Source organism: Vidua macroura, chromosome 5 (genome assembly GCF_024509145.1).
Source record: "Vidua macroura isolate BioBank_ID:100142 chromosome 5, ASM2450914v1, whole genome shotgun sequence".
In the NCBI taxonomy this organism is placed as follows: domain Eukaryota; kingdom Metazoa; phylum Chordata; class Aves; order Passeriformes; family Viduidae; genus Vidua; species Vidua macroura.
In genome coordinates this window covers 71,532,167-71,556,194 of record NC_071575.1, presented here as the reverse complement: position 1 = coordinate 71,556,194, position 24,028 = coordinate 71,532,167, and the positions used below count along the sequence as shown (strand labels likewise).

The following is a 24,028-nucleotide window of genomic DNA, read 5'->3' as shown; positions in this document are numbered from 1 at the left end:
ACAGCCAATCCTCCCTCCAGGAGATCTCTTCTGTCCATGGCCACTGAGTGTCCCTGCATGGCTGAGAAAATTCCAGCATCCCATGGGGAGATGCTGTGCCCAGGGCAGGAGCCAAGCATTCCTACCTGGATCCAATCTGACTCCTGCAACAGCACAGCAGCCTTTGCCCACTGCATTCCCAGAGGAGCAGCTTTCTGCCCCACTGCATTCCCAGAGGGAGCCCAGGCCCATCTCCAGCAGCCCTGGAGCTCCAGAGGAAAACTCCAGCCTTGTCCAGGATCCTGCTCCAGCAGAAGCACAGCTGGCACTGCAGGAGGGCTGAGCCCCCATGGAATGGCACTGCTGCCACCTCCCTGACCCACAGGCTGCCAGCTCTGTTCTGACTCTGGCAGTGGGTTGTTTTCTTTTTTGTACTATTGCATTTGTATTTTTAATTTTCCTAGCAAAGAACTGTTATTCCTATTCCCATATCTTTGCCTCAGAGCCCCTTAATTTCAAAATTATAATAATTCAGAGAGATTTCCATTTCAGGAAAGCTTCTACCTTCCCTAACAGACACCTGTCTTTCCAAACCAAGACAATCTCAGCAAACACCACAGAACCATTACACCACTGATCATCAGTGCTGAGATCACCTCTGGAGTCACCCAAGTGAATCAAGCTGTCACAGGAGTAATCTCTGCCTCTCAAGGCTTTTTTTCACACCCTTGTGGGTTTAAGTTGTCACTGAGGACAGGTTATGAAAGGAGGAAGGGAACACGAAGGCATCCAAAAAGTCTCTTGCAAATTCTAAAACATTCTCAATTAAAAGCCAGCTGAAAATTATCATGGACAAGAGTTTCAGGAGAAATTCTGCCCTGAATTCTGTCATCACTGTAATATTTGAAGAACATAAATTATTCTCCTGTTATGGTTAGCCCAGGAAGAAACTGGGATAGATGATCCAAAAGAATTTAGCCCTGCTGTACGTGATCATGGCAGCCTTAGGAGACTCCCTTGATTCTGCTGCCAAGCCCAACCACTGGATCATTCAGGAAAAACAAGGGAAATGATGCCATGCCTGGAGCAGGGAACACTTCCCTGGGCACACACAGCACTTGCCATGGGCAACATAAATCAGCAAAAGCAGCCCAAGTCCCCAGATTGACCATCTGCAAACGCTCTGCAGCTCCTCAAGTGTACCAAACACAAAGAATTGGTCACTTCAGTCCATCCAGCTTCAAATTTGAGCTGCCTGAGCCCAGCTCCCAAAGCAATGCAGGGTAAGTATCACAGGAAACAAATTGCAGATAAATATCCAGGGTAGCTCCAACACCCAAACTCAGTGCACAAGGTGAGGCTGTTTGTATTTCACCTTTTGTTTTATGAATATTTTTTTTTAAGACCTCGACCTCCAGCTGAAAATGCTGAGAGAATAAAGAGAAACCCTTCACAACCTCATAATAAACACAAGCTTAAAACCTGGAGATGTTCAGGGCAGAGATCAATACCTGCCAGAGGCTGGACAGGATATTCCAACTCGTGCAGAAGGGAATTACCCAATTAGCAAGGATCCCTTTCCATACCTTGCAGCTCCCCACTCCTGCTGTACAGCTCCCTCCTCTGCTCCCGCAGGTAGGCACTCATGCTGATGGCATGGGATGAGGATTCAAACCTGGAATTCAAAGGAATTCAGTCAATTTCAGGCACTGGAAGCATCCTTCTTGTGAGCACCACTCAGCTCTTAATAATATAAAGATGTAAATATATTGTTCTCCTGGAAATTAGGGACCAATCAATTATTATTTGTTGTATGGCTCTAACAATCCACAAGGACCAATCCAAATATTTTCCAACTATTTCTGCCCTCAAGAGGATTTTTGGCACATATAGTAAAAGGCTCCAAACTGGGCCCTGATCTGACACCTCAGCTATTGAGGACAGCTCAGTGTCCCTGTGACAAGTGTCCCATGGCCAAGGGCTTTGTGCCTGACCTGCCTGAGCTCATGGGAACACCCCCATGGCCAAGGGCTGTTGCTCCAGGCAGGCATTTCCCAAAAAAACCCAGCCCTGGGTGTTGGAACCTTGGTTACTGAGAATTTGAGACTTTCTGTGCTGTCAGGCACTGACCCCCAAGAGAACACTGCATTTGACCAGAGGCCGTGGAAAAAGCTTCCAAAATGGAAGGATAAAAATAAGATTATAAGTGTATAGTACCACATGGTGGAAAACTCAGCGTTTAGGGTTTTAGAATATAGTAACATATATAAAGCAAGACAGAAGTTATAGTGCAGAAGCTGGTCCTTCTTTACCTTCTTCATAAGTTTGGGTAGTACTGTGTAATTACATAAAAAGTCCCCATTACAAGCCACAAGTAGTTAGTTATAGGGTTAAAAAATAGTTTAAGTGTCATTTCTTAATCAGACAGTTTATCCTTAGAAAACCGTGTAGAATGAGAGATATGTCTTCATTTTTAGCTTATTAAAATTAAGTACACAGAACTCACAGCTTGTGAGACTATAATATAGATAAGAACTAATAAACACCTGAGTCCAAACAAGAAATATCATCTCACACATTTAATCCTGACCTTAGCAAAGAAAAGAAGCAAAAAACCCCATTTTCTGGGAGTGCCTGGATGGGCTCAGGGGACCAGGGAGGTCGTGGTGGGGACAGAGCACCTTCAAACAGCCCCAGTGGACATAATGTCTTGAGAAGGCTGAGCTGGAGCAGAGGTTGGACAGAGTTAAAGAACAAAGCAGGGATTTATTCCAAGGATCTCCTGCATGGATCCACCTTGGGCAGCACCAGAGCCCAGCCAGGGCTGCAGCCAAGAGGAACCAAAATGGTCCCAAAATGCACGAGCGCTCCCGGGGGCTCTCACTGGGATCAGCTCTGCTCCATTTGCACCTTGCAGTTCATTGTCCCATTCCAGCTTTAGCCCAGGCACTCCCATCCTGCTTGTTTTTCTCTCTCCAGCCCACGCTGTTTGTGCTCCTGGGCCTGAGCTTTGGATCATTTGTCCTTGGTGCCCAGCTGGAGCAGGAATTGTTTTGTCTCCCTTCTCTGTGCAGAGAGCTCGCCATCCCATAATGTGAAGCTCAGACCCACACACTAAAGCAGCTCAGAATGTGAAAATATAAAAGCTAAACTCTGAGGCATCAGACACTAGCCTTGGAAAGGAAACTTCTGTCACAAGAAGACCTCAAGATGCTGAGGAGTTGCTGAAGCACTCCTCATTCCCTCCACAATCCCACAGCTCAGGAAGATGGAATCAGGCTCAGTGCTGCCCAGAGGGACACTGGGAACACCAGCATCACACCAGAGACAGGGGGAAAGCATTTCACAGCTTTCCTGGGCACTAGTGCTAAGGTTATTACTAATAATGAGGCTTTTCTACTTTAATTTGGACTGTGACTGTTGGTGTTATTGCAACTAAACTAATAATTTATCAAAATACAACAAACCTTTCTGATTTTAATCAAATGAGCTGTAAATTCTTGGCTCTGTGCTCCCCACGTGCTCCCTTCTGGCCTCAGGGAGACAATAAGAGCAGCATTATCCCACAGACCTTTCCAGGCACCAAACCCAGACCTCATCCCTTCTTTTCCAAAACCATCCAGGTTTTCTCCCCTATTTCCCTTCCTCTGCCACCTCCTCGAGCTGCCCTTCCCCACATTCTTGTTCCCACTTAACTCCTTGTAACTCCCTTCCCAATGCTGATCCTCCCACAAAGCTTTCAAAACATTTTTGTTTTCTTTAGAATTACACAGAATTACAGCCAAGTCTGATTTATTGGGTGTTTAACCCTTGCTTGTACAATTCACTCCTATCTTATTTCCCAATTTCCATCTTGGAAATCTGAGCTGGCAACCTGAGCATGCCCTTGGCTACTTTTGGGAAGAGAAGAAAGCCAGGTTTATGATGGCACGAATTGCCCAAATTCCCAAACTACCCTTCAACTGGAGCTTTCTTTTTCAAGCCAACATTGCAACTAAATAAATATTTTTTTTTTATTATACCTGTTTTAAAGATAAGGAAATAAGGATTCCAAGTTTCTCCTAAATACCAGCTCCTGATTTCCAGAGAGCAGGACAACTTCCCACTATTCCTTGAGGACATAACTAGCAGAAATATTTAGTATTAATTAAATGAGCTCAGTATTTAATATTAATTAAATGAGCTCACAGCTACCACAGGACACAGCACCAACACCTGCATCCCCCTGTGAGCAAAACACGAGGTGGAGCCCTGCCCTAAGAGACTGCTGAGGGATGAAATGCAGATATTGTGGTGACAAGAGGCGAGATTTGGACAGAGCTAATGGAAAGGCAGGGAAAGGAGCCTGGCACAGGAAGCACCGAAGATGGGAGGGGAGACAAGAATAACACTCCATCAAACACGTACAAACCTCAGTGGGCTGAGAAATCCCATTTCGAGGGAGATTTCCATAGATAGGGTGACAGCTGACAGATAACCAAATGAGAGATCCCAATGCTGTCACTGCGGGGACGGCACCGCTCGGTGACAGCGCCAGGAGTGGTGAGAGATGCTGCTCCCACGAGGTGATTCACCCACCTCTAAACAATTACAGCCACCTCCTCTCTGCTGACAAACTCTGCCCAGCCTCAGCCTGCTCCAGGTGAGCCACAGCATCCTCATTCCTCCAACTGTAATCCCAAACTCAGTCCTCCAACCCCAAACTTGGGTCCTTGTACACTCGGGGACAGACGTGGGATGAGCGGCCCTATTTTGCTCCAATAGCCATCTGCAGGTCAGGGTAAATTCCAAGTGGAATTCTCAGATCAAAACAGCCATGGTGGGGGTTAAAATAAAAGGGTGAGGGGTGACAATCATGGGTTGACAGGGGAAGGAGGCAACACTTCACCTCTATTAACAGGAGGTTGCAGGAGAGCTCATCCTGGGAGAGCAAAGACTTGGATTTCTAACTGGGATCTCAGGTGCTATAAGAGGACATCTACTGGGAGCATAAAACAGCACTTTTAGGTCCTCTCCATAATCCTCAAGAGGCCCAAGAGAATGGCCAGCACAGGCAGATGGTGGAAGAGAAGAAAATTCCAGCACAGCTCCCCCAAATCCAGATGTGACTCCTCTCCCACCAGCACTGCTCAGCAACTCCTCACTCCTTACTGCTGCACCAATTTGCTCTCCCAAATCCTTCCCCTGGCCACCCAGCCTCTCTCATCCTCCTCTCCCTTACACTCTCCTCCCAACCACTTAATTCTTTGCGGCCTGACTGCTGAATTAAAGGAGTTAGTGACAGGATTAAGTGCTTAGTCTATGCAGTAATTACACAGTTATCTTAATTCCCTTTGTCCAGTGCCCTTTATCGCTCCCTCTAACAGCTCCTGAATTTACCATGGACAAAGAGAGGCAGAATGGATCACTCCATGCTCTGCAGCAGCTCCTGTAATGGGATTCCCAGTCCTGGAACGAGCCCTGGGAAGAGCTCAGCTCTAAAACCCAGCACTGAATCCGTAACAGATCTTCAGCTCCGGGCATTAAATCCCCATGCCAGAACTTCCACACCTCTCACACTGTGAAACTGCAATTACCAGCAGCACTCGAGGGACCAAAGGCAGCTCAGGCACAGCTTTAAAAACCCCTGCACTTACTTAAAGAGAGGGTTCTTGGGTCTCTGGGGCTTCTTCTTGGCAAAGAAGGCGGCGAATTCGCGGCCGGAGCTGGCGTAGCTGAGCTGGGCCGAGGGCTCCGAGGCCGTGCGCGTGTTCTTCATGTCCAGGTACTCGGTCAGCAGCATCTGAGGGGAGGGAGAGAGCTCAGCACATGCTGCAGTCCAGCAGGCCACCATCCCCAGAGTGTCATCATGCAATTTCAGAAGGCTTTCAGCATTTAGCCACACAGGGTAACATCATGTCACTTCAGAAGCTGCAAACATCTGCCCTTCTCGGCCTTTAGTCCAACCTTTTATATCCCTCATGTTCATGCAATGCACTGTGTGCCCTCTGTCCCCTTTGGTCAGCACACCTGGGCACTCCATGGCTCATTATCTTTAATATTGGTCACCTGCTTCTCACAGCTGTAGCCCATTGGGGATGAGGCTGGGCCACAGCCCCACTCCCAATTACCACAAACTCTGAACCTACACCTTCCCACCCAACCATTCCATGATGAGGTTGAAGCACGTTCTGGTGATGCCTTGGAATTTTAGCTTTTATATTTTTCAAATCCTGTACTGCAGTAGTGTCACAGCACACGTCACAGCTGAGACAGCCACAACACACAGAGTGTCACCATACAATGTCACAGGGCTTCAACCCTACAGAGTAACACCACAGCACTTCAGAAGCTGCAAGCATCTGCCCTTCTCGTCCTTTAGCCCAACCCTTTATCCCCTCATGTTTGTGCAATGCACTGTGTGCCCTCTGTTCCCTGTGTGGTGGCTCAGCACTCCTGGGCACTCTGTGGCTCACTGCTGCTCACCTGCTGCTCACAGCTGTGCCCATTACTGTACAGCTCCCAGTTACCACAAACTGTGTGCCTGCCCCATCCATCCCTCCTTCCATCCCTCCATCCTGTCACAGCACATGTCACAGTGGAGACAGCCACCATACCCAGAGTGTCACCACACAATATCACAAAGCCTCAACCCACACAGAATAACATCATGTCACTTCAGAAACTGCAAGCATCTGCTCTTCTCATCCTTTAGCCCAACCCTTTATCCCCTCATGTTTGTGCAATGCACTGTGTGCCCTCTGTTCCCTGCGTGGTGGCTCAGCACTCCTGGGCACTCCATGGCTCACTGCTGTCAGTGCTGCTCACCTGCTGCTCACAGCTGTGCCCATTAGGGATGGGGCAGCCCCACTCCCAATTACCACAAACTCTGTACCTACAGGACAGAGCTCAGCAGCTGGGCTGAAACAGCATCAGCATATCCCTGGAATGCCTGGGATTTTCAGGTTCTGTGTGGGAAAACAACCAAAATTCACAAAAACGCAGAAACGCGGCTTTATTTTTAAAAAAATTATATCCCAAGGACCGGCTCTAATTTGGTAAAAATTTATTTTATATTCCTGAGAATGGTTTGGGTTGGGAAGATCTTCAAGATGACCCAGTCCCACCCCTTGCTATGACCAGCAGACCAGGCTGCTCCAAGTCCTGTCCAGCCTGGCCTTGGACACTTCCAGGGATGGGGTTTTTGACCAACTCAATCTGCTCCAAGTCCCAAAAGGAACCTGCAAAAAGTTCCCAAAAGTGATTCCATCCATGGCAGCCATGGGGAGAGGGTGGGTGAGCTTTATACACTGACTATAAATATAATTAATGCTCTGAAAAACAGAGGGTTGCAATAGTGAGCAGTGCAGTTAAAATACCTTGGTTTATGAATGGATTTATGTGCTTAAATACTTCCAACATAATTGTATGGAGAAATAGGAAACATCCATGTGTGTGATTTTCCATGTGATGGAAAATACCCTGGAAAGCTGCAAAAAAATGTCCTTTACTAGCTCCCAACCCAAACATGCTTCTTTCATCATTGAAATTATGAATTCCCACAGCTGCCAGTGGAGTTTAGGATTGATTTTTCCAACCCCAAATCCCTCAGTGAGGAGCTGGGGGCTCCCTTTGTGACACAAAAAGTCCCCCTTGTGAAACCTTTGCAGCCCAATATTTGTTATTATTTAGGGTGCAGAAGTAAAACCAGACTCCAAGTGATTCCATTTTGATGTCCTTGTGTCTGAAGATGAAACGAAAGCCCTGAAAAATGAACTTTTGTCGGTGTATTTCAAAAGTCTGTTTATTTTCAGGAATTTTTACCTACTCAGAGGCTGTTGGGAATGTGTTCCATGTGAATAATTAGCCAGTCAAAGCCCATCAAAGAGAGTTGGAGGTAATGAAAAGAATTCATCACTCCTGTGCTGCCTTAAGTTGAAACAAATTACACAGGAATAAACATCCAGGCAAATGGAATCGTGCCCCTAATTAGAAACAATTTGGGATGGCTTGGAAAAAAAAAAAAAATAATACAAACACACAGAAAATCTGATTCCTAAACCATCTCAATTAAAACTTTACCTGAGCACAGGCTTTGAAAATTTGTGTTTATTGGTAAAAATAATCACTGTGCTAATTTTTGACACTAATTTAGCAAACCCGTTTGTATTCACCTATTTGCATTTCATCTTCTCCACTTAAATTAACAACCCGAAAATCGCCACAAAAATCTAATTAAACCCTCAAACTTAATCAAGTTGGGAAAAAAAAAAAAAGAAAAAAAATTAAGCAATTTGTTCTTCCATTATGGATGAAACCTACTTATGATGGATTCCACGATTCTGGTGTCACTTGATATCAAGGAAGAGGGAATATTAAGTGTGAAATCTAGGATTACAATAAGCCAAGAGAGGTTTGGATTGGGAGCAGAATGAATTATCCCTGTGGGTAACAGGTGAAACAGAGAATTGTGAGATGAGTTTGCACTAAGATATTCAGAAAATGCCAAAAATTTGGAAAAAAAAATAGAGAAAAATGTTAATTTATTGTTAATTTACTCCAACTATTTACTAGACAGGCAGGGAAGGATGGCTGGATACAAGGCTATGAAAAAGTCAGAACCTGTAAAAGCTGATTTTGATAATTATCCTCCAAATTCATCAGATTCCAGAATGGTTTGGATTGGGAGGGATCTTAAAGCCCCTCCAGTGCCACGCCTGCCATGGGCAGGGACCCTTCCACCATCCCAGGGTGCCCTGTCCAACCTGGCCTTGGACATTCCAGGGATGTGGATACCTCTGAGAAGATGAAAGCAGGGAGACAGGAATTGGGAGTTCATTTTCCAGTTAAAAAAATTCAAGTGTAGCAGAAACTGGGCCAGGCAGATCAAAGCTCTTTCTGCTCCAGTGCCCTGAATTCAACAGTTCCACAAATTCTCTGGGATGAAGTAATTAACTGGAAATGTGGCAGGACACAGCCAAAGGGACAGGAGAGATCTCCAGAGAGGATTCAGGGAACCTCAGAGCCCCTGGCAGGACTAAAGGGGCTCCAGGAGAGCTGCAGAGGGACTGGGGACAAGGCCTGCAGGGACAGGACACAGGGAATGGCTCCCACTGCCAGAGGGCAGGGATGGATGGGATCTTGGGAATTGGGAATTCCTGGCTGGGCTGGAATTGCCAGAGCAGCTGGGGCTGCCCCTGCATCCCTGGAATGTCCAAGGAAAGGCTGGAGCAGCCTGGGATGGTGGGATTGGAATGGGATGGGATTTGAGGTCCCTTCCCACCCAAACCATTCCGGGATTCTGGGATCAAGGAGGCTCAGAATCCATCCCAGAGGGATTTTTATGGAAAATGGGGATAGAAAAGAGAGGAAAAGGGAAGGGAGACCCTTCATGGTTTCCTGAGATTCCAAGTGAAGCCCCTGGGTCCATGAATGAATTGGAGATTAGATGGAGCCAATGTCAGGCTCTTGGAGCCAGGCTGGGAGAGCTGGGGGTGCTCACCTGGAGAGAGAGGAGAAGGATCCAGGGAGAGCTTCCAGCACATTCCAGGCCCTAAAGGGGCTCCAGGAGAGCTGCAGAGGGACTGGGGACAAGGCCTGCAGGGACAGGACACAGGGAATGGCTCCCACTGCCAGAGGGCAGGGATGGATGGGATCTTGGGAATTAGGAATTCCTGGCTGGGCTGGAATTGCCAGAACAGCTGGGGCTGCCCCTGCATCCCTGGAATGTCCAAGGAAAGGCTGGACATGGGGACAGTGGGAGGTGTCCCTGCCATGGCAGGGGTGGCATTGGATGATCCCTTCCCACCCAAAACCATTCCACGATTCAACACAGCACATTTGGCTTCAAACTGAAGCATGAAAATGAAATCCCTTCTGATTTTCCAGCAATATTAACTCACGGGCCAGGCTGAAAATCCTGGCAGCACTTGGCCTCCAAAAACAGCCTCAAGATTCCCTCTCTCCCTGCACTGAGAGATTCCTGCTGCTCCCCCAGTGCCACCAGCCCCAGCTGCCCACTTGCTCTGCTCTCATTGTCCTCACGGAGGATTTTCATCCATCTCACATTTCAGTCTTACAAGTTCTGCTCTGGCCCTGCACTTCTGAAAAACCACAGCAAGACAGAACCTGAAAATCCACTTGAAAGGCAAGAAACAACTCAGATATTAAAAATATCCACTTGAAAGCCACCCAAAACCAGGCCCTTCCAGCCTGTGTAAGCCAGAGGAACTTTCCTGAAGCAGCCAAGTAAGGGATTTCTTGATTTGATCCCACAGCACCTGCTTAGGAATTGCTGAGGCATCAATCAAAAACCTCGTTAGACATTAATCACGTGGCTGCACAGCAAGATTTATGAGGGACTGTGAAGTTTGCAGCATCCCACTCATCTGAAACAAGGATTTGGAGTTTGTGCTCCATGGCTGAGTCCTGCCATCAGTGGGCTGTGTTTACATCCCTCAAAGAAATAAAGCTGTCCATAAATACAGAAGAAAGCACTCTGCATCTAACTGCTCTTTGGGAATGAAAATTAATAGAAAGTGGTTTATTAAAAAAGCAATTTTTATGGATTTGGAGGTGTAATTAAATTCTGAAATTCCCAAAGGTCAGGGCAGTGTGTGTGGCCTGTCTGTCATGTGGAGCTGGTGACACTGGCTCTGCTCTGTCCTTCTGAACTGCAACACTGCCACAAGGACAAATCTGCTCCTGGGACACTCCACAGCCACAATTGTGGGAAATGGATTGGTAGAGAATTCTCAAAGCCTGACAGAAAGCTCACACAGTGTGCAGCTGTATGCAAACCTTGAGATGAGAAATGCTGGCTTAGAAATGCCCTGGAATGGGACAGACATTGCTGAGAGAGAAATGGAACTGGAAACAAGTTTCAAAGGGTGGCCTTGCAAATCAGACTGGAGACTTTGGAGAAATAGAACTGTGAAAGATGCATTGCAGTAGGACCCACGAGGGGTGATTTTAGAGCATTGGCTTTAAGGCATCGACAGCATGGTGTGGCTAAAGCTGACAGACCAAGAAACACTTACAATGTGCTGTAATTAATAAATAATTGGTAATAGTAATAAGTAACAGTAATTATTAATTTACTTTATAGACATAAGGTAGTTACAATGCCACATTCTTTTTCCTGATTGTGATGGTGTGAATTATAACATCTCACCCTTCACATGAGACTGAAAATGGAACACAATTATTTAAAACACCTCTCAGTTACCCCATCTCTGAATCAGAAAAGGGCCTAATCCAACACACATCTTCCTTCCTTGGCTGAGCCCAGGACAAGCTGGATAGGTTTTTATACCTTATCATGCCCAGGATTGACCTGAACAAAGCAAGGGCAGTAAAACACCCCTGGCCAGGGTGACAGATAAATTCATTCAGGTTTTTTGTACCTTTTGTGAAGTTTTAGATAGGAGGGCTGAGCTCTGAATAAATCCTATTCTATACATTAAAAGCTTTAATTGGTATTTCACACCCTCACATCCCCTGGATTCAGATGGAAGCTGCAGTGTGGACACTCTGCTCCATCACCAAACCAGTTTCAAACTCCACACCATAAACCCTGATTTTCATCATCCTTCCTGTACTTGGGGGGGTCCAGAAAATCCAAGGAAAACCAACACACCACGAATTTTTCAAGGGTGAATGAGAAGCCCAGGTAATTACTGGCCTCTCCACCTCGTATTGATCATGGGCAATATCACAGAACAGATGATAGAAGGTTCTATTAAAAAAGAATTAAGGGGGAATAATAGAATTCATGTCCAGCAACAGGGATTTCCACAAGATGAAAAGGTCCTGGTTAAAGTATTCTTATGATGGTGACAAATTTAGCTTTAAATAAACAGAAAGAGATGAAGATTTATGTCCACCAAGGATGTGACAAAAGCCAAAACACCCCAAGTCAACAAAGAAATCCAGGCAGGTGCAGGACAATGTTCAACTAGAAATGAGAAAATCACTGACACTGGATTTTACAAGCTCCCAGAAATCTTAATTCCTATTTTGTCCTCTGTATTCCAGGAGAAACACCAGATTATTCCAGCCTCCTTTTCTTTTGTGGGATGGAAACCTTCTCATTTTCAGTCTCAATTCCACCCATCTTCATTTTTAAATCAGCAGTAATTAGAAGGTGAATCAATGATAGCACATGAAAAGGGCTTTTCCCAGAGCAGCTGGGGCTGCCCCTGCATCCCTGGAATGTCCAAGGCCAGGCTGGACACTGGGGCTGGAGCAGCCTGGGACACTGGGAGGTGTTGAGGTTGGAGCTGGATGATCTTTAAGGTTCCTTGCAACCCAAACCATTCCATGATTCTTTAAATGTGGCTTTAGATGTTAATTAAATTTAAATTATTTAAATATTGTTTCAAACCCTTTCTGGATTGAATGACCTGAACTTTTCCTGGCTCACATTCCTATGGAAAAATACTGGAGAAGGTTTATAAATTATAATGTTTGGGGAGAAAAATGGCAAATAATACAGTGAACACAGAAAATCATATGTCCTGTTAGTGCTTTTTATTCCTATTTTCAATAATATAATCAATCAAAGGATTTCAATGTCAGCAGAGGAAAATTTCTACTTCTACAGAAAGTAAAGGAAGTCTTGATCTACAGGATTATTGTGTTGAAGTTGAGTCTGGAAAATTTGGGGATACTAAAGGTAATGGGTATTAATCACTTCACTGGAAATGGCTGTAAAAAGCAGAGTTTTGGTCTCACAGCTGTGTCACAGGGACATTCTTCTTTCTTTCAGGATTTTTCATAGAGGAGCACAGGGAGAAAGAAAGAGAGAACAATTTCTATTTCTGCTCCTTGTTTTTCCCATGTGGAATGTGTTTGGAGAATTGTTTACCTGGGCTGATTGCTTGATTGGATTCTGGTGAGGATTGTTTGAGCCTGGTGGCCAATCCAACCCACCTGTGGCTGGACTCTCAGAGAGGGTCAGAGTTGTGAGTTAGATATGGGAGTTAGAACAAGTAGGTTTGTAGTTTTAGCATCTCCTTTAAATAGTATATTAATGGATTACAGCATAGTTATAATAAAGAAATCATTCAGCTTCTGACCTGGAGTCAGACATCAGCATTTCTTCCCCTGGGTTCACCTGTGTTTACAATACATCTGTAATACCAAATCAAACCCTGGCATGACAAACCAAGAAATCAGGGAAAAGAGATGGAAGGTGCACAAGAGGAGCCTGGAAATTTAATATTAAAAGTCCCATTAAATGGTGTCTTCAGTCACCACCCTGACCCACAGGGTGTCAGGTCCTTTTCTGATTTTGGCAGTGGGTTTTTAATTTTCCTAATAAAGAACTGTTATTCCTCTTTCCATACCTTTGCCTGAGAGCCCCTTAATTTCAGAATTATAACAATTCAGAGGGAGTGGGTTTGCATTTTCCATTTCAGGGGAGGCTCCTGCCTTCCTGAGCAGACACCTGTACAAGATCTGCAGACAGGAGAACTCTTCACAAAGTGCCAGCACCAGGCAAGAAAAGCTCAGTGAGGCAGCAGTCTGTAGCTAATTACCAGTAATTTGCTGTATCAAAAGTCTTGATAATTAAAATGCTGCAGGAATTGTGGCATTTCAATAAAAAAAAAAAAAAAAAAAAGGAACAGTTAATTGAATTCTAAGAGCTCTGAGCTTCCTGTGTCAGTTTTATCCCATGGAGAACATGGGCTGAGCACACACCTGGCAAACACACCAAAGGGGAAGCAATAAGGGAAGTCTGAAGGAATAAAACTTAAAATTTTTAGGGGCTGTGAACACCTGTAAAGCAGCTCAACCTGCTTTATCTAATCTCCTTGTTGCTCCTCCAATCCATTTAACTGAAACATAATAATAAAATCCCTTCCAGAATTAATTCTTTAAAGGCACCTCACAATTCTACTCCTGTACAAGACGAATTCCTTTTTTTTATTTTTGGGAAGGAGTAAAAAAAATCCCTCCCAAACTCTGCAGATAATGCTATCAGTGCTCCCCTCATTATCAATGCTAATTGGGAATTACTGCACACTTGGGAACATTCATCTCCCTCCAGAGAGGGAGGATGGGAAGGAACAAACCTCAAAATTACTTGAAAAGCACAACTTTCACCCAAACTGCCACAGGAGCTGCCATAAAAAGGGACCCTGGCTCAGTAACAAGTACCCAGTCTCAGGATTTAAATGGAGGTGGTTTTGGGTGGCTTTCAAGTGGATATTTTTAATATCTGAGTTTTTTTCTTGCCTTTCAAGTGGATTTTCAGGTTCTGTCTTGCTGTGGTTTTTCAGAAGTGCAGGGCCAGAGCAGAACTTGTAAGACTGAAATGTGAGATGGATGAAAATCCTGCGTGAGGACGATGAGAGCAGAACAAGTGGGCAGCTGGGGCTGGTGGCACTGGGGGAGCAGCAGGAATCTCTCAGTGCAGGGAGAGAGGGAATCTTGAGGCTGTTTTTAGAGGCCAAGTGCTGCCAGGATTTTCAGCCTGGCCCGTGAGTTAATATTGCTGGAAAATCAGAAGGGATTTCATTTTCATGCTGCAGTCTGAAGCCAAATGTGCTCTGTTGAATCGTGGAATGGTTTTGGGTGGGATCTTAAAGCTCATCCCATTCCACTTCCCTGCCATGAACAGGAACACCTCCCACTGTCCCAGGCTGCTCCCAGCCCCATCCAACCTGGTCTCTAAAATAAATGGGAACAAGATCTGAGCTGTCATTTTCCCCCTATATTTCTGCTGGTTTATTTATATATTTTAATAAAAGAAAAACAAACACTGGTGACAAATTTATTTAAGCTACCAATAGTCAATTTGACTAACTGGGTCATAAAACAAATGGACAGCGTTTATTTTTCTCCAGGCACCTCAGCTGTTCTGCAAACACAGATTACAGTGGCAGAAACGATCTGAGTAACAAGGCCACTTCCTCATTGTGGTATCAGGCTCTTGGCACCCAAACAAAACACAAAACAAATAAAGAAAATGAAATCCTTTTGGAATTTTTGACAAGTGAGCCCAGTTAGCTTCAGGGTGGTAGCTTGTAATTCCTATGCTTTTGATGAGCAAATAAAAATAGCTTTGTGTGTGTGTGTGTTTTTGCACATTATGTCTGCACATACATTTACACACAAGGAGGGGAGATTTAGATGGGATATTAGGAAGAAATTCCTGGCTGGGAGGTTGGGAATGGGCTGGAATAGAATTCCCAGAAGAAGCTGTGGCTGCCCCAGGATCCCTGGAACTGTCCAAGGCCAGGCTGGATGGGGCTTGGAGCAGCCTGGGGTAGTGGAAGGTGTCCCTGCCCATGGCAGGGGGTTGGAATGATGATTTTTGAAGTCCTTTCCAACCCAAACCATTCCATGATTCTACAATTCTAGTCCACGTATCTCTTTAGCACATGGTCCTTCTGATATGAGTGATAACTTGGTGAAATAAATCTGGTTCAGTTATGAGCCAAATTCAGACTAAAGTGCTCCAAAACAAGGAACTTGATCAGAAAGGTGCAATTACCACCTGCTTTGTAGATGGCACAAAATAAAGCATTTCCCTGAAGGATTAAATCCCCCTCTCAGTTTGACTGGACTTCCTTTAGTTCATGCAGCACACAAAAAGGTCAAGGAGGAGTGGAAGAGTTGAGCAAGTAATTGAGTACAGATTTCTGCTCTGCAATGATAATTTAGCCAAGCTCCAGTGGCTCTGCTCAGTTTGGAGGTGGGGGAGAATACAGCTAGAAATTTATACTCATAAGTGAAGTAAAGCTAAACATTTTTAAATCACAAAGAAAGAGGCTTCCTCCACCTGTGTTTAGTGCCATCCACCTTTCAGGGAAGAATTCTAATGCACAGCCAAACCAGGGCTGTGCTGAACCCACCTGAGCTGAGCTTCTGCAGCTCAAACTGCCACAGAAAATCCAGCAAAAAGAGGGGCAAAAATTTAACAAAAAAAAAAAAAAAAAAAAAAAAAAAAAAAAAAAAGCATGTTTCTTAAATACCAAGCATGTTCAGTGCTGGGTAATACAGCACACTTTGTGCATTCCATGCCTTCAGCTAATTGCTGAAGACATCCTGCTCCAGTGTGGATGGTAACAGTAGTGTGGCCTCAGTCTTCATTAAATGCCAGCTCTTAATAACAGACTCCACAAGGGCTTTAATTGCATTTAGTCACAGCTTCTGAACTTTAAAAGTTGTTAATCAGATTTCTATGTAAATGGAATGACGAGTAAAGGTTAAGTACAGGTTTCTGAAATTTCAGCAGCTGAAGATGTATTGCCCTTAACAGGAAAGAGAAACTACCAACCTTGACAGGAACTAAACATCTTAATTAAATACTCACAAGTACAGTACTTATTTCGGCGTGAAGTTCTATTTTCAAATGTCAAACTTAATCAGGCACTTGACAAAAACATGTGATATCCCTCCAGCACACGGGAACAGAAATACCTGGGGATGCTTCCCTCAGGAAACACCTGCACATCTCCCAGTCCTCAGCTCCCCAGCTCTGAGCTGCTGGTCCCAAACGCCAGGAATTCAGGTTTTATGGCTCTGAAAGTGCAGGATTCCAAGGGAGAAATAGGATCTCCCATTTTTCAGCGTGTCAGCTCTCCCTGCTCGCTCCATTTATCCCTGGAACAAGCCTCACGCTGCCAAACAAACATAAGGGTCCTCATAAATCTGACTTGCAGAGATTTATGCCCCTCCAGGGCACAGCCCATCAATTAGCACCAGTCAAAAGTACACAAACTTCTCCAGCAGGAGGAAATTTAGTGTGTCTGCAGCGGGCTGTGGTGCCAGACACTCCTGAGAGCAGCCAGAGTGCAGCTTGCTGCTCCTCAGCTCCAGCCCCGAGCCACCCACGATGCTCCCAGGGACCAGTTCAAGCCCTGGGCTCCCTCCCTCATGCTGATAATTTACTGGATTTGCACATTTATAACCTCCAGACGTGCTAGAACCAATCTAAAAACTGAATGTGGCGCTCAGACAGGAGTCCAAGCCCTGCTTTAAATCTGAGTTAAGACTTATTCTCATAAACCAGGAGGATTTCAGTCTCTGATTTCAACTCACTGGCAGGGACACGTGGATTTTGTTATCAGTGTGTGCATCCTGCCCTTCCCTGCAGGGCTGTCCAGCAGCCAGCACAGCTGTGGGATCCACCAAGGATCCTTTATGGCAAAAATATTGTAAAATAAGTATTTTGTTCAAATCCCAATCTGAGGGAAGAGCAGCTGCACCTGGGATTAGCTCAGAGGCTGAGCAAGGGATTTCAGGAGCAGACTTTTGCCTTGGAGGAGCAAATAGTGAGAAACGAGTGTAAATAGAGAGAAAACAGTGAAAAAGAAATGCTGTAAGGACAATGAAAGTTAATTAAAGTGAGCAAGAGAACTACAGAGCCACCAGTTGCTTCATCTTCCTCCAGAGCAATTAGAAACATCATCAGAGTGACTTGAAAAAAGGAGGATGAGCAGGGAAACTTCCACCCCAGGAAACTTCCACCCACCTCTTGGTAATCTGCTGCTGCAACAGAAGACATCACCCAAAGAGGGATTTACAAACCTGTGAAGGAGGAAAAGTGGAGTAAAAAAAGGAAATCTGCTATAGTTAGACTCGGGGTTGTTGCCTCATTATCTATAAAAGGTTTTTAAATAGGTGTCACAGGAAGGGCTGTGATGCTGCATTTAAAAAATCCTACATTTTGTAGGTTCCTATTTCAACTCTTGCTTGTCAGGATTGACTTTCAGATCTCACCCTTTTCAGATTTAAGACCCTGGCACCCACCATCCCCCTTTAACCAACCCCAGATGCTTTCCTGACCCCTTTTAAACCCACACTGGCATTTCCTAATTGACCAAACCCTCTAAGATCCAACCACATCTGAACTTACAACCGTGGCCCGGAGGCAAAGCACCTAAAAGAGAGACACGGCCCCGAAAATTAGTGGCATGAAGAGCTCCTACAAAAGAACAGCGAAATTCCAGGGCAGAAATGGAGGTTTCTGTACGAAAGAGCCCAGTGCCACCAAGAGGTTGATGAAAGGGCACGTTCCCCTTTGACACCAACCCAGCAGCCACCATTTCAAGCCCAGCTTTAAGGCCACTGGCGTCTTTGAAATGAGAGCAGAACTACAGAACCTCTTTGTCAAACCTACAATACCCATGGCTTTGTATTCATCCCCTTCCCAAACGGGTGGGAGTTGCAGCAGTGCTGGCAGCAGTCTGGTTTTGGAGGTTTCAAATCACATTTTAACAAGGAAAGTGCCCCTGAGCTCGTTGCAGAAATACCTGTTTCTGTCAGGCTTCGGGGTCTTTGACATTATTCCAAATGCTGTGAAGCCAGAGGGGGGAGCTCACAGCATAGACAAGATTCCCATTTTCAGGCTTGGGGGAAAAAAAAAACCCAATAAAAATGTCCAGCTGTTTACAGCTGCTGTGCATGAGGCATTCCAGCTTTTAAACATCCATCAGGATTGCTCTCTTCTGCCTTTTATGCTGCTCTCTAAAGGTGCAGCACCAAAATGCCACTGTTAAGCAGATTATAATGTTTGTGAACATGTTCCATTCCAGCAGATCCCTGAATGCTTTTCTGCATCAGGGAGCCTTTTCCTCCCCCTTTCATCAGCTTATCAAATGAAGCTCAACAGTACCAGCTCCATCTAATGATACCAGGGGGCTTGTAATGGGATTAGGAAAAACACCATCATTAGTTTCAAGGAGGAATGTGACCTTCAAGACACTTCTGACTCCTTTAAAGGGATGGAGTAGGAACAATGAAATTAATTCCTACAGAGGGATGAGGAATGGGCAGGGAGAAGCAAGAGGCTTTCAATTCCCAGGTAAAGATTATCTTTCCTCCTCTGTTATTGGCAGGTAAAAAATCCCAATTGATTATCAGAATGCAAGTGGAACTGAGAAGGAAAAGGCAGAGCTGGGGGTGCTCACCTGGGGAGAAAGATCCAGGGAGAGCTTCCAGCACATTCCAGGCCCTAAAGGGGCTCCAGGAGAGCTGCAGAGGGACTGGGGACAAGGCCTGCAGGGACAGGACACAGGGAATGGCTCCCACTGCCAGAGGGCAGGACTGGATGGGATCTTGGGAATTGGGAATTCCTGGCTGGGCTGGAATTGCCAGAGCAGCTGGGGCTGCCCTTGCATCCCTGGAATGTCCCAGGAAGGATTGGAGCAGCCTGGGATAAGGGAGGTGTCCCTGGAATGAGCTTTGAGGTCCCTTCCCACCCAAACTGGTCCAGGATTCTGGAATTTGGGACACTCAGGATCCATCCTGAGGGATTTTTATGGAAAATGGGGATAGAAAAGAGAGGAAAAGGGAAGGGAGACCCTTCATGGTTTCCTGAGATTCCAAGTGAAGCCCCTGGGTCCATGAATGAATTGGAGAGGAGATGGATCCAATGTCAGGCTGGGAGAGCTGGGAATGTTCACCTGGAGAGGAGAAGGATCCAGGGAGAGCTTCCAGCACATTCCAGGCCCTAAAGGGGCTCCAGGAGAGCTGCAGAGGGACTGGGGACAAGGCCTGCAGGGACAGGACACAGGGAATGGCTCCCACTGCCAGAGGGCAGCGATGGATGGGATCTTGGGAATTGGGAATTCCTGGCTGGGCTGGAATTGCCAGAGCAGCTGGGGCTGCCTCACCTGAGCCTCCAGCTGGAAAGCCCTGAATTCTCCACTCTAATTCCTAAGCACTCCCCAGCCCTGAGAACACTCCTTGCCCTGCGAGAACACACTGCATTTGGCAAGTGTTCAAATCATTTTAGATAAAATTTTTGCAGCCAGACCTGCAGCCCTCACTTCTGTTTGCCCAGAAGAGTGTAAGTGCTGCTGGAATCACTCCGTGGCTTCCAACACCCAACCCAACCACACGTCATTGTTCCTTCCAGTAAAAACAGCTCCTCAGACTGCCAGAAGGAAGTGTCAATGCAGCAGCAACAGGAATCCACTTTACAGCTAAAAGCCTCACACAAAACCCCCTCCACTTTGTGTTCTTATAGGATTTAAGCAATGTATTGGTGCTGGAGCTCAGAAAGAGCCTCTCCTGAGCAGCAGCCCGACATCTCCATCCTGCCTTTTACTGCAGAACACCTCTGCCACTGTTTGAGGTGTGAATTCATCCAGATTGTCCCCAGTAGGAATCGCAGAGCCTGGCCCTTCCTGCTGGAATTCCACACAGGCAATTTTCAATGATGGTCATCTTTGCTTCCACTGCGATTGCACGAGAGAGGCGGGGACTAGTTTGGTTTGAAAACTGAAGGAAAAGAGGTAAAATGCATCATGTCAGCAACTAATGTGGGCCAGAAGGCTGGATATTTGAATTCAGGCTCCAATATGCCTGAATATTCATTTTCTTCTAAAATGGCACCGAACAACAAAGACAGGAATGGATAATTCCAAACAAAACTGCCCCTGCCTGGGACAGGAGCAGGAAAACACAGCGCATGTGTTTAACACCTCAGCCCTTACAAAGCACCAAATCCTGCACCAGCACCAAGCCCCAGGTCCAGGGAGATGCAGAATTCCTTGGAATGTGTGTGCCACTGGCAGGGGAATGCCACAGGGTGGAGCCAGGATAAAGCAGATGGCTGAGCATCCATTCCCGCACGCTGCCAGTTTTCCAAGCACTGAAGTGCTGCTTGCTCAGGAGAAAAGCTGCCACTACCACGGCAAATTCCATCCTTTGAGATTCAACCACTCCTCCTGCACCAACTCCCCTCCTGCTCTGAAACTTCAGAGGTTAAAAATGCATTTATTTACTCAGGATGCTGCACAGGCATCACCCATCACTTCAAGCGACCACAATTACTCAAACAACCCCTTCTTGCATCCCTTGCAAACAAAAAAAAAAACAAAAACAAAACAAAACAAAAAAAAAGTCAAGAGGACTGTCAGTACATCAGTTTACATGTCCAGTTGTGTCACGGTACATTTAATATATATAAATATAACTTCAGCAAAAAAAGCTAATTACTACATGGCTGCTAACCATGAACCAGAATTAGAAGAGACAAACCTACATTAACTTGTCTCCATTTCAGATAATTACTTGTGAGGTTTTTTAAGACATTTGTGACTCACGAGGGAGTCTGTGAATTTACTGTCTCCTGCAATCTAATAATGTTGGCAGCGAGGAGAGTCACCTATTTATTGGTGTGTGACACCAATCCCTTCCCATGGATTAAAAAAAGCTGTTAGTTAGGAGTTCTCCCTCCCCCTCCCAGCAGGAGCAGCTTCCAGCAAACAGAACTATTTCAAATAAAATAAATTTTAAAAAAAAAAAAAAAAAAAAAAAACAGTTAAAAATCCCCACAGCAACAGTTCATGGAGGTTGAGAGAGAAGAGAAGGATGGAAGAAGTTCCAGTACTCAGCTGGACAACAGGACAGGGAGATTTGTCACTTTTATTTACAAGGGATAAAAGGAAGAGGCTTAGGAGACACCACACAGGGTGGAACAAAGTTCCAGGCCCAGGAATCCAAGAGATCCAGAGCACATTCATTAATATCTCCAAGATTCAAATAAAAATGGCATTGAGAAGAGAAGGATCCAAGGAAAAGAGAAGGATCCAAGGGGAAAAAAAAAAAAAAATCCAGGCCCACAGGTTGCAGCCAGACAAAGGAAAGGCAACAGGCACATTTCAAACACTCAGAGCACTTGGAAATCCTGCAGACACACAAATCACTGTCAAGGATGAGCCAGCAGCTCCCAAGTGCTCCCTTTATTCCCTTCCATTAGTCTGCTGCAGCTCCCCCCATCCTATCAGTCAGAAATGCAGCACTAATATCCACCTTTATTTTCCAAAAGTTTAAATGCATTACAGCCCAAGTGTAAATAATTGATAAATCAAGGCAAGCAGGATGCTGGGGCATGGCTGCAGTGAGGATAAAGCTTTTAAGAGGAGGAGGATGGGTGCAGATCCATATAAAAACACACAATTCCCCTCTGCCAACAGGGAGTTTGCAGGGAAGCCACCCCCTCCCCTCCTCCTTCAGCTTCCCTTGATTTTAATATCGACCCTTCAACCAAAAGCTCATTTTAATCCAATTTTAATGTCACTTGAGTTCTTACAAATAAGGAGACCACACAGGGAGCTGATGATTTTAATTCTGGCACTTAAATCACGAGTGTGAAGTTAAATGCAACACGTCCCTTCCCCCTCCCGTTAATTCCACATCTAATTGCCACGTTCCTCCCAATCCCAACCTGCAGGGCAGCCTTTGGAGCTGAATCCCCCAGGAAAAGTTCCACAGCTCTGACAGCCCTGGGCTGGTGGATTGGCTCTCTGGTGTTTCACCCCATCCCTGTGGGTGGCGGGGCTGTAATCCCAGAGATTTTCCAGGAATCACAAAGAATTGGAAGAGACCTCAGGAGATCACCCAGTCCATCCCCAACACTTCCCAGGAATGTTGCCCTTGTCTGAGAGATACTTGGGAAGTTCTTCAGGGGGGATACAGAACCACAATAAACATCCCAAAGCCACTCCCTGCTTACACACACTCTCCACTGGGACAGACAGGAAAACAGGGAATGTTCCAGTCTCCTGGCCAGGCTGTAACTCAGCACTTCCTACAGGATCACATCCTGGAAAACACAATTACACTCCCCTTTCCAACTCTCTTGATAGACTCAAAGCCAAAGGCCTCCCTCCACCTTAGGTTTTTTTCCCCATTTAGGCTGGAAAAGATCTCCCAGATCACCAAATCCAACCATCTCCATGCTCAACATTAAACCCCATCCTCAAATTGATTTTGGACACTTCCAGGGATGGGGACTCCACCACTGCCCTGGGCAGCTGTGCCAGGACTTTAAAATCCTTTCCATGAGGGAATTTTCCCTGATACCCAACCTAAACCTCTCCTGGCACAACGTGGCCACCATTGCACTACTGGATTTCATAGTATTTAATAGTATTTCATGTATTATTTTCTTCAGATAATACAATAATCCCAGAATATTCTGAGTTGGAAAGGACCACATAGTGGTAAATACACTTTATATAATCATATATACACTTATATGTTTACAAGTATTTATTTATAAAAAAATAAATATTTATAAATATAAATATATTTATATAGTTATAAATATATGCAAATTAATAAATATATAATAATATATAAAATAATAAATATTTATATTCGATATTTTTAATATAAAATAGTGCTATAATAATAACTGGGTTTCATGTTTTCTTCAGATTGGTCCAACTTTTCAGCTTATTTTGATTCCCTCAGACCTGACCTCAATTGTGGTACTACAAAGAGGGAGAGGAAGGTGACAGCCCGTAATAAAATTCTCTGCAAGAGGAGACAAAACCCACAGAGAAGATCTAAACCCCATGGATTTGATTTATCTCCTTAAATCTGACATTTGTCAGGCAGAGCAGGCAAGGAGTTTCATCCACTTCACCTGTAAATCTGCCCATAACTTGAGAAACACAGATTTTTTTTGGAACATATTTAATGCCTGAACATCTCCCCACGTGCCTCCTTCGGTCCGTTTCTAGTTGTAAATTTTAAACCAATGCAGAGACAGTAAATGATGAAGAAATTGTGGAGTCAGCATCCCTGGAAGTGTCCAAAAAAACGTGTGGGTGTGGCATATCAGGGCATATTTTAGTGGTGACCATGGTGGTGGTGACGGCTGGACTTGGTGATCTCCAAGTTCTTTTCCAGCCTTAATCCCATGGTTCCATGAACACGGATATTGGCACAGGGAGTTTGATTCAGGCAGCAGCTCCTCCACTCAACTGCAGTCCCAAAATCCTTTCCCTGCCCCACAGCCCTGCTGATGGCCCCTGTCCCATCCCTGGAAGTGTCCAAAGCCAGGTTGGAGCACCCTGGGATGGTGGAAGGTGTCCCTGCCCATGGCTTGGGTGGGAACTGGATGGGCTTTAAGGTCCCCTCCAAACCAAATTATTCTGAAATTATGTGTATTGGGAGCAGGAAGAAGCAGGAATTGTCACTTTCCTTTCCCACACGTTATTTTATCATTCCTCCTCATCTGTTCTCTTCCTCAGGGAATCCAACCCAAACTTTCCAGCCTTTCTTCCCAGGGCAGAAGGATGTCCTGGGTTGTAAGGTA

The 24,028-nt window shown here is 45.3% G+C and overlaps 1 protein-coding gene across 4 annotated transcripts in view; it reads right to left on the bottom strand.

The window, feature by feature from the left end:
• Window positions 1-24,028, bottom strand: part of EXOC4 (exocyst complex component 4) — a 308,957-nt gene that overhangs the window by 210,623 nt on the left and 74,306 nt on the right. For all 4 annotated transcript variants that reach the window (XM_053978844.1, XM_053978843.1, XM_053978846.1 and 1 more), the window contains exons 8-9: window positions 5,616-5,761; window positions 1,566-1,654 (exon numbers count right to left, since the gene is read on the bottom strand). In XM_053978844.1, coding sequence (XP_053834819.1) covers window positions 1,566-1,654; window positions 5,616-5,761 — 235 coding nt within the window. The remainder of the gene's footprint in view (window positions 1-1,565; window positions 1,655-5,615; window positions 5,762-24,028) is intronic.